This window comes from Peromyscus californicus, unplaced genomic scaffold (assembly GCF_007827085.1).
Source record: "Peromyscus californicus insignis strain IS unplaced genomic scaffold, ASM782708v3 Scaffold_22__1_contigs__length_63687245, whole genome shotgun sequence".
NCBI lineage: Eukaryota > Metazoa > Chordata > Mammalia > Rodentia > Cricetidae > Peromyscus > Peromyscus californicus.
Window position 1 is genome coordinate 40,669,939 of NW_026294525.1, and position 11,141 is coordinate 40,681,079.

The 11,141-nt window shown below is 42.4% G+C and overlaps 2 protein-coding genes and 1 long non-coding RNA gene across 3 annotated transcripts in view; 1 reads left to right on the forward strand and 2 right to left on the reverse strand.

Annotated features, from left to right (window-relative positions):
* Positions 1-1,272, reverse strand: part of Smpdl3a (sphingomyelin phosphodiesterase acid like 3A) — a 19,694-nt gene extending 18,422 nt beyond the window's left edge. Inside the window, exon 1 of the mRNA XM_052751306.1 lies at positions 921-1,272. Coding sequence (XP_052607266.1) covers positions 921-1,023 — 103 coding nt within the window. The 5' untranslated portion in view covers positions 1,024-1,272. The remainder of the gene's footprint in view (positions 1-920) is intronic.
* Positions 378-9,830, forward strand: LOC128118574 (uncharacterized). The gene is made up of 3 exons (XR_008221263.1): positions 378-468; positions 2,432-2,619; positions 9,721-9,830. It is a non-coding gene; the product is annotated as an uncharacterized LOC128118574 (long non-coding RNA).
* Fabp7 (fatty acid binding protein 7) lies at positions 5,312-10,744 on the reverse strand. Its single transcript, XM_052751307.1, has 4 exons — positions 10,365-10,744; positions 9,787-9,959; positions 9,075-9,176; positions 5,312-6,870 (listed from the first exon to the last, which is right to left on the reverse strand). Exons 1-4 carry the CDS (start codon positions 10,435-10,437, stop codon positions 6,820-6,822), a joined length of 399 nt encoding a protein of 132 aa, XP_052607267.1. The 5' UTR covers positions 10,438-10,744; the 3' UTR covers positions 5,312-6,819.
* Positions 10,745-11,141: the final 397 nt, after the last annotated feature.

Below are 11,141 nucleotides of genomic sequence, written 5' to 3' on the forward strand. Positions count from 1 at the left end.
TTCAGTCCTGAGCACAGCCAAAAGTCTCAAGTACAGCTAGCTCCCTAAATCAAAAGAGAAACCCTCTCCTAGCAGCCTCACCCAAGCTAGAGTAATTATTTTTCAAGAGAGCTGGGGGGAGGGGGGAGGCGACCTTAATTTTTAAACCCAGAAGGCATCCTACAATCTTACTAAACAATCAGTCTGAAGATGGATTCCCCAGCTTGAGAGAGATCAGAAGTGTTTAACTGGCCCCAGGTACCCATCCCCACAAGTCTGGATTCAGTAATTATGGAGTGGGGCTGAATTTATCGCATCTTACCAAGTTTAGGAGCTACTGTTGGCTGCTGCTTCTGCTGGGGGTGAGGGGCGAGGGGACGGAGGGGCAGGGGGCGGGGCAGGCACTGGCTAAGTGTTACAGAACAGAACTGTTCACCACGCAAAGACCCAAGTGCAACAAGGGATAAAGAAGACCTCACAAGTTTTACGGTGAGCATGGGAGGGACGAGAAGCCTGGAGACCTGGCGAGGCAGAGAAAGCCTCCGACTTCAGTGAGCAGAACAGAACAGAAGGACGCTCTGTGTAGGACCCAGGTGTGGGGACTCTTGTCTGTCCCCCTCAGCTCTGGGCAGACTGGGTGACTTAGGGAGTACCCACAGCAATTCTTAGCTGCCTTTCCCGCCCGACCTCAGCTTGGGCTTTCTTCCCCCGGGAGCAAAACAACCCAGACCCAGGATGTAAACAAACGCCCAGCAGGCGACTCGCTACTGGCTCCCACGGACTCCCCCCTCCCCGCACGGTGGCCAGGGGCCCAGTGACCTTACTATCTGGCCTTGGACCACAGTGCCCAGCGTGGCTGTGTCCTATGCCCAGCCGCCCACGCACGGTCGCGACTTCGCCGGTCCCTTCCACAGTCCCGTGCACAGTTGCGATCTACTCACCCACAGTTGGGGCCCGACCGGCGGGCGCCAGGGGCACCCCGAGGCCCGGGTGGCAGAGCCAGGCAGCCAGCAGGCAGCAGAGGAAGGTGCCCAGCAACGCCATGGCGAGCAGCGGTCACTGCCCCGGAGAGGCTAGGCTAGGGCGCCGCTGGGACCCACAGGCCCTGGGGGTGGGGAGGAGGCCAGAGCCGCTCTGGGTGTAGACGCCCAGCAGATCACGTGCAAGGACAGATTTCCCCGAGCGTAAGTTCTCCTGACCGTCTGGACTGTAATTTTACTTTAATATGCTTCCTTATTTCTTAGGTCAGTGGGAAGGAATATTCTTGTGCCAACCCCATGCCCATTATCTTCCCTGAACCCCAGGAGCGCCTGCCTGACAGGGCCACTTAGGAGAGGTGCTGAGAGGGGCGGGGAAACTCTGAAGTGTGTTTAAGACATTTGAGTAGCAGATGGGTCTGAATTTCCTCAGTTTCTGCACCACCCGAGAGACTCAGGACAGAAAGGCAAATTCCCAAGCCTCAGGCCGGCTCTGGTGAATCACACTCCAGGAATGGAACCCAGCAGCGTATTGGCTTCCCAAGCCTCCAAGGTGATGCGTCGGTGGAGTTTGCAAACACGTCCCGGGTTCACCTGAACCCCCCACTCCAACTGAGTTACAGCACGTCCTCATGCAATACACCTGGTCAATGCAAATAGAGACTGTTGACTTTACACGCCAACGGAAGTTTGGGAAACTATTTTGGCAAGGAAGCCAGACTCCCCAACTGTGTTTGACATGTATTCTGTGTTCTTTGGGCTTTTATGAGAATGAAGTCTCTTTAAAATAAAGCCAATAACTTTAGTTTATAAGGCGTGGGGTTTATAAGGAGAAGACCACACCTTTGAGAAACACTAACCTCATAAAAGAGGGGAACCGGAGCACCTTGAAGCTGTGCTGTGTTAAAAGATCCTGCAAAATACTCTACTTTAGCTGAGTTTACTGGGGGAAGATAGATGTTTTAGGTAGAGAGCCAAAATTTTCCTAGGTTATCTCGGTCCCTTTAATAATCAACTGCCTTAACTTGTGTATCTAGCACAGCAGTCTCATGACTAACAGGGTAACTTAGAATACATCACTAAGCTTAATTACTCTTTAGATTCCTCCAATTGTAAAATGAAGAATACTACTTCTAAATGCTATAGATTTACCTACTTGGGTTTACATTTTTTCTACCACGAACATAACTGGTAAATGTATTGATTTATTACTTTCTTCATTCTGTAACTACACAATTTTCTATAACCTATTCCATGCCGCAACAATCACTTAGAGAAAATTGAATCTGTGTTCCCAGCCTAGGAGCACACCTATTTGGTTCAGAATACATTATTTTTATATTTTCGCCAGGTAATTTTACCAAAGTGTTTTACAAATAAATTTTCCATCAGAGAAAACGTTTTTTACATTTATATAATTTAGTGATTGTATCTCATGAAAAGAGTTTTTTAATGAACACGAACTCCCTTTTCAGATCCTGCCAGACTCCTCCCAAGCTTGCTGTAGCTTCCAGGTGATTCCAGCAGGACAAGCACCACAACCATTTTCAGGCTCAGACAAAGTGGTCTCTGCAGTTTCTCAGTCTGTGATCTAAAGAGTATAGGGGGAAGTCAACCAGGAAAAAGATCATGAGCCTGAGATGGAGATTACAAATTATCACTGGTAAGATAACGTGAGTGTGGATGTTTTATTAGAAAATAGCAAATTGCAATACTAATGTTTGCTAATTCCTGTGGGGAGCCTACCAGACAGTTGATAGCCAATTGGAAGTTTTTATTCCAGCTGGCTGGGACTATACTCAGGTATCGAGACTTAAATGTATCCCAGAGCATACTGAGCAAGAATCTCTTAAAGGCAAAAACCATTTCCTGGTGTCTCACTTTGCAGCTGCAGGGGTAGGTTTAAGAGAACCTAAGTTAGCTGGGGCATCTTGGCCTCAGGTCCTAAAATAGAGTTGGGTAAGTTTCTACTGGGTTCTCCATTAAGGAGATCCAATTCCTGTGAACCTGAAATGGCCTCAGCGAGAATACAAGATGGAAGAATCTCTGCACTGTCTTGCCCTGTCACACGAGTTTTATTTTGTTTTGTTTTCAATTTCTAAGACATATTACAGGAAGTAAATTGGTTATGAAATAACTTTTCAGTTAAGAAGCCAAATGCAAGCTTGGTGATGGTGCCTTTAACCTCAGGACTCGGGAAGCAGAGGCAGGCAGATGTCTGTGAGTTGAAGGCTTGGGGGGTCTACAGAGTGAGCTCCAGAACAATCAGAGCCAGAGCTGTTACACAGAGAAACCTGGTCTCCAAAACTCAAAAAGAAGAAGAAGAAGGGGGAGGAGGAGGAGAAAAACAATGACAGCCTCCTGTCTACTGCACTTTCGTTTTCCTTTCTACTCATTAGGAAGCTCAAGGCTTCAATGTTCCACATGTGGATATACCTGAAATGGAAGCCTGCATCTGTAGGTCTCCAGGCCCGGAGCGTACATGTTCATCTGAACTAGGAAAAATGGGAGATAAATGCAAAAAAAAATTCTGATGACTGACTGCCAGTGGTTGTTACAGTTTCATCTCTGTTGCCAAGAGGAAACACTCAACTAAAAGAGTTCATGGAAGGTGTCTTAGTCATTGTTCTATTGCTGTGGATAGACACCATGACCACAGCAACTCTTCTAACAGAAAGCATTTAATTGGGGCTGGCTTATAGTTTCAGAGGTTTAGTCCATTCTCATCAGGATGGGGAGCATGGCAGCATGTAGGTAGGCATGGTGCTAAAGAAGTAGCTGAGAGTTCTATATCTGGATATGAAGGCAATAGGAAGAGAGAGCCACTGGGCCTGGCTTGGGCTTTTGAAACCTCAAAGCCTACCCCAGTGACACATTAGTTCTAACAAGGCCACACCTCCTAATCCTTTCAAATAGTGCCACTCCCTAAGCCTTATGAACCTACGGGGGTCATTCTTATTCAAACCACCACAGAAGGTAATGGTTTCTTTTATAGATTACAGCCCATCATTAAGGGAAGTTCAGGCAGAAACTCAAGATGGAGCTTGCAGCAGAAACTGAAGGAATGATACCAGATCTCAGATAGATTCATACTTAGCTAGCTTTCTTTTAGAGTCCAGACCAGTTGCCCAAGGAATGGGGTCACCCGGAGGGCTGGGCCCTCTTCTATCTACCTATTAACAATCAAGACCCCACATCTATGTCTACAGGGCAATCTGATCTGGGCAGTCTCTCCATTGAGACTCTCTTCCCAGGTAAACCTAAGCTATGTCAAGTTGACAGTTAATGCTAACTAATACAGTGGTCTATGACCGGATTTTACAAAACAGCTTCTAGCTTAGTTTATATAGTTGAGAGCTTGAAATTTCCAAAGTGGTGTTCCCTTAATCTCTTGGTCAAATTGCCCTTGGTTATGGTAAATATCCCCTTCTCTTTAACAATGTTGAGGGGTGGGGGGTGAAAAGTTAGTATATCTACGCATTATTAAGGGAAATAAAATTTGATTTGAAGAAAAATGAATTCCAACTACTTTTAAAAAGTTAAAGAATAGAAATATCTAGTAATACTAGTTCTATAAATATACATATGGTCTACCACTGCAGCTCTTGATTTTTTTTTAACCCATTGTGATTCATGTTATTTCCTATTCAGGCCACTCAAACACCTTTCCATTTTTTAGTGTTTTGGAAATTAATACCAATAGGCTGTGTTTTAGCTGTATTACAATGAACTGAAGAAAAATCCCACCCTTAGTTCAGCAGACCAGAGTCCATGCTTCCAAAGCAAGAGTCTGCAGCAGAGACAGTGGCCGTACTGATGTAGAATGAACACCTTCTCAAAGTCCTGCTTTAGGCTCTTTAGGACCAGTGACTTTAAATTATTACTTTGACAGTAATAATTTTTCATTTAAATGTTTAATTTTGTATTTTCGTGCTCTATATTAAAGTACATGAGTACCTAGAGACATAGCTCAATGCTTAAGGGCACTTACTCTCTTCCAGAGAACCAGAGTTTGGTTCCCAACACCCAAGTCTGGTGGCTCACAACTACTCTAGCTCCAGGAAATCTGACACCCTCTTCTGGCCTCTGCAGGCACCCACATATACCTCCATGCAGGCGGCGGCGTGTGTGCGCGCGCGCGCGCACACACACACACACATTATAAAGTATTTTCAACTGCACATTGAGAATTCTTAATATAGAAATTGGAAATTCAAAATGCTCCAAAGTCCCAAACTGACATGACACCACCAAGGGGAGGTTCCATAGCTGAGCTTACGTTGCAGAATCTAGTCAAAATTCAAGGGCGTTGAAATATTTTACAAAATTGCCTTCAAGTATGTGAAGAAGGTGCATATGAAGCATAAATGAATTTTATTTTTAGATCACATTTCTAAGATATCTTGTCATGTACATGTATATCCTAAAATCCAAAACACTTTTTGTCCCAAGTATTTTGGGTAAAGAATATTGAGCCAGTCTTACAGCAATCAGGTAATGGCATCATCGTAGTGAACCATATAAATTAAAGAACATTTCCTCACATTTTATATTTTGACCTTGAGTTCACTTATAAAAATGTGATGAAACCACAATATTGCATTAAAATAAGCATTACATATTTCCCCCTAAAAGATATTTTACTATACCCCCCCCCATAGACACTTATGTACTAAAGCTAATAGACGAAAGGTTGGCTAAGGAATAAGCAGGAGAATAAAATGTTACAGTTTTGTTTTAGAAAGAAACTGAGCCAAGATGCTGAGTTCCAAGAGGATGTAAAGGGAGACAGGGGAGCTTGCCATTCTCAGTATTGTTTAGTAGTCATGAGAACTTAGCCAGGCAACTGTAATCCTTGTTTTACTCCATCGGTAGAATACGTACAGCATTCCCTGCCTTGTTTTATGTCATGGGTTGAGAAAATGACCAAAGAGCATTTTGCAAGTAACAAAATGTAGTCACACTTGTTTGTACGTACATCACCAATGCAAACCAGCTACAAAAGATACTTGTTTTGGTTTTGTCAAGTCAGTTGCCATCATCCCTTCTACGCAACCCCAGGCAAAAGGGGAATTTGAACTCTTTAAAGGATTCTCTGTATTTACTTCCTGTTTACATTCTTGATTTAGTAAAGTTCAGTGTAGTGAGGTGTTTGGAGATTCATGCTAAGAATGGAGGGCGAAATCAACTTCCTTTTCCTAATTACCTTTACTCAAAAACTTTGATAAATGACATTGTGATTGCATGGCACTAGATTACATTTTTTTTAATCACATTTTGAAGCTTCTCATTTTCTTTCTTTGGACTGTTTTTTAACAGCAGAAGCTCATTTTTGTTGTCCAAGTCACTGTGACGAACTTCCTTAGGGCCCTGACCAGATTTATTGATTCAAGTTTTGTCATCAAAGCCACAAAAACATGGCATCTCCACATTTTCTGGGTCACCCAGTTATTTTATGAATGAATATTTTATACAAGGCAATACTTTTCCAGTGTCAGTTTATGCTATAAGAAAGGCTATTTTATTGAAAACTCTCCAATAGACAGTTCCTAGACAGACTGATGACATTAAAAACAACAGTCAACTTTTTATGCGTCTATACTTTTTATTCCAATTGAGGTTATCCAAAGAAAATCATAAGTATTCCCATCTTTATAAAAAGTTATTATAAAATTGTAGCAAATTACAAAACAGGGACACTTTGCATATCAAAATTCTATGAGTTGCTTGGAGTTGCATATCTTTAAATTATAATTTTCTGCCTCCACACCAAAGACAACCATCTAATGAGTGAGCAGTGCTGTAGTAGCTAGTCATCTCTGAAACTCCAGCAAAGCGAACTTCCAAAGAACCGCCGTCTCCTCTATGCCTTTTCATAACAGCGCACAGCAACAGTATCACCAATGGTCAGAGTCTGAAATAGTCAAAAGAGAATTGAATCTTTTTACCCAGGAGTATTCATGGCTGAAGTTTTATTGTGGATATGATTTCCATATTAAGCATGAAGAACAAAGACATTCACAACTGTTAAATGTTGCATACACTTTTTGTTTCCTAACCAACCACCCAACCAACCAAACAAACAAACCCCACAAATTCAATGAGTGAAACACACAAGCTCATGATGTTCAGGTTTCTGAAAATGAAAAGGGGGCAGAAACTGACTCTGCAATTGAAATTACGTTTAAAAAAAAAAATCCTTTTGTGTTACATTATTAAGGGAACTAGAACAAATTGGATGCAAGGAATGTACATGGTGGTGTCTCACTGTGGCCTCAACTATCGGTTTTGAAAGGGGATTTGATTTATGATAAATTTTCATAACAGTTTTCAATCCATAATCTTGATTGATTTCTTCAGAAAATACAAACATCTGAGCTCATGGTATCTTGAATGATTTATTCTAAAATCAGCAACAACACACCCTACAGTATTCTCTCTACTTTGACTGTCGTGTTTAGCCCATGTGAACCTACCCCAGGTGGTATGTGGCAATGGCATTGAATGTTAGCTCTCTAACTCTGAACTTGAAGAATTACTATAAAGTCACTTTTAAATATTAAGGTGTATGCTCATGATTTTCAAGGATTGGCATGAGTCTCATGCCTTTGCTTTAATCTCCATTTCTGAATTCTGTCTTGCCTGATCACAGTCATAATTCCCAAAGGCCACCTTGCTCCAGCTTTCTATAGACAGGAAAGAAATGGAGGTGACATCATAAAAAAAAATAGCTTCAGGATTATTGTTAGAAATGAACTCTTCCTTAGTTGATGATTCCAGAAAAAGCTCTGCTTTCTGCTCCCCCAACCTTACATATATGAGAAGAAGTAAGTACATTTCAGTTCTGAGTAGCTCTGGCTGTGCTCTTAAAGAAGAGGGAAATCTGTTCTGTAACAGCAACAAAAAAGACACTCGTTGATCTTACCTTAGCAGGAGTTTGTAAAGGAACCCTCAACATCCCCAAGAGCAATGAGCCAGTTTAACAATATCACTGTCATCTAAATCACATTTCTATTTTTGAAATGGTCTCTATAGACAGCTGACTTGAGCTCCTGGGAGCTCAAGATCTCTGGACCAACAGTTAGGAAGCGTGAATGGGACCGACCTAGACCCTCTGCGTGTGTGTGACAGTTGTGTAGCTTGGTCTCTTTGTAAGGCTCCTAGCAGTGGGATCAGGACCTGTCCCTGGTGTTTAACTGGCTTTTGGGAACCTGTTCCCCATGCTGGATTACCTTGCCCAGCCTTAGTGCAGGGGGAGGAGCTCAGTCCTGCCTCAACTTGATATGCCATGATTTGTTCAAGCCCATGGGAGGCCTGCTCCTTTCTGAATGGAGATGGGGGTGGTAGATGGGAGTCAGGGTGGTGGGAGGGAATAGGAGGAGAAGAGGGAGAGGAAACTGTGGTTGGTATGTAAAATAAATAAAAAAGTTAATAATATAAGACAAAATTTAAAAAATGGTCTCTATCAGTCTAGATGAAGGCTTAACTTCTACTAGGGAAATTATTTATAAAATGATTTTTTCTATTTTATAACATTTACATGTCTAGTTATCATTGAACATATGTTTAAAATTTAGCTGATTCATTAAAAAAAAACTTCAAGGAAGTAACATCAAACAGTTCTAGTAGAAATTAAAGTTTCATCTTTTGTTAAACTCTAAATTATTTGCACTGAGCTTTTGTAAACTGGAATATCAAATGTTTAAAATGCTCTTATGACCATATCTAATAAGTAACTTCTCTGAGATTCAGTTGTTTTATGTTTTAATATCAGCTATCTTCATATCTTTCCTGAACAATATTTTAATATTTGAGTTTCAGATGAAGATTGGAGATGCATAGCGATCCTATGATGACAGTTCTTGACACACAGTTCTGGGTAAATGGATGTATTCTTTTAAGAGTTCATATAAGCCACTGAGGCAACACCTGTTCCGATCTTTAATTCCTCCTGTTTTACGTATTACTAAGGAATCTGGGTAGACACATGCTGTTATAGAAGAAAGAAGGGAGGGAGCCACAGGAGAGAAACTTAGGAAGGGGAGGCGAGAGGAGAGGAAGAAAGAAAGAAGGGTAGAAGGGGGCATGGACAGAAAATGAAGAACTCTTAGGACTTACCACGATCATTTTGCCATCCTTAATTTCTCTTACACAGTCTGTTTCTTTGCCATCCCATTTCTGAACGTGAATAAGTTTGTCTCCATCCAACCGAACAACAGACTGAGACCAACAACAAAAATGTGGATGATTAACAGGTAGAAGTCGATTTTGAATAGACGTCAAATGACAGGACTTTTGGAGAGTGCCATAATTGAGTATATCACCAATAATTATTCTAGCAGTACTTCGTCCTCTATTACTTCGAGATTCACTGTTATCCAAAAATGTGGTCAAATATAATTTGGCTGAAATGTATACAACCAGTTGCAAAAATGTTCTATATCCGAAATAAAAACACGGAACTATTTACTCTTCCTGTTTAAGCAAAACTTTAGTGTGAGACTGACTCACTGGTCAATCTGAGGTGATCCAAGAGAGGAAACATGGCATGGTCTTTCTTTCAAATAAACCCTGTTCGATACTCTCTGGGTAAAGGTTGCTATAAAATGTTAAAAAAAAAAAATGTTGGACAAGAGAAAAAGAGGCTGGTTGTTTGGCTGTGGAAATTACTTGGTGTCTAGGGTACTTGTGTACGCTGGAATGTTAACTCTGGTTCTCTCTCCCTGAACATAAGTTCTGAAATCTCCCCCCTTTCCACCTCTAGGAAGCAGAGGGATTGGGAGTCTTCATCCCTCCTGAGCATCTCCAACCGAGAAAGGTGACTTCTTACCTTGCAGTTCCTGTCATCGATGCTGGTTTCCTCAAACTCTTCCCCCAGCTGGAAACTGATCTCTGTGTTCTTGAATGTGCACTGGGTCCTGATCACCACTTTGCCCCCTTCCTGACTGATTATCACCGTGGGTTTGGTCACATTTCCCACTTGCCTAGTGGCAAAGCCCACACCTGAAAGAGCAAAAATGGCCAGTGCAGTCAACAGCGACTTCCAAAACAGTTCATAAGGCAGAAATCTGCTTGCCGCCGCCGCTCTGAGAATCCAGAATTCTGAAGTGTAGGCTCCATTCAAACCTGATTAATGATTAGTCCATGAGCCATGGAACAGCTGAGCACAGACAAAGGAATATTGAACACAACCCACCACCGCCCACATTACGGAAGCTTCACATTTTCCACAGAATATCAAACCGTCCTGTTATTTGGTCCAGGGCAAGAAAACGCCACATTAAAAATTCTTTTAAGTGGGCTATGTATAGTCTAGCATATTAGGACGATATACTTAGCCTGTTTCACAGAAACCCAGGATCAAAACACAGTGTTAAAAAGAGAACAGCAAGTCTTATTTTTACCTACCCAGAGCCTTCATATACTCATCAAAATTCTGACTGTCTGTCAGCTTCCAGGTGGCACAGAAAGCTTCCACCATCCTTGCCCTCGGGGTCAGCCAGAAATAGGTAGGAGCTGGAGGAACTGGGGTCTCAGCCACCACTGTGATTCACAAAACCCCTTTGCACCTCAGCAGCAACCCCTGCCTTCTTATTTGGAAACGAAGCAGGCAAAAAGCCAATTATTTGAATTGCTAACTTGTCCCTCTTTCCAGTAGGCTGTCACGGGGGGAGGGGCTGGGCAGATGGCTCCAATCCCCCTTGTGATTTGCTCAGGCCACTGGGTTAGCGGAGTAGGTCAAGATCCTCCCAGTCCACACACCACAGTCCTGATGCCTGAGAACGCTCCATAGGAAGTCAGCGGGGCCTGAGAGCAGAGAACCGGAGAATGAGAGAGGGTTTTTTAGGTTCAGCGGAAAAAAACTTGGCAACTGCTGTCTCAAACTGGGAGGCAAGAAAAGAGAAGGACAATAAGACATTCAAATTGATTTCCTTAACCAGCATGCTGGTTGCAAATGAAGACCCCCCTTAAAGAAAAACTCACTGAAATGCCAGATTTTTCAGACAAAGGAGTCTGAATGGTGTATTTAATTTTCTCTTATATTTACACGGAGAGCAAAATGCAGACCCGAATACGCCAAACTGAAAAGATACAGGGGATAGGTGAAAGTGCAATCCCTAGATGCACTCTGTTTGAAACCTACTCAGAGTATCAATGAAATGTGATAGTCTGGCTCCCTCTCAA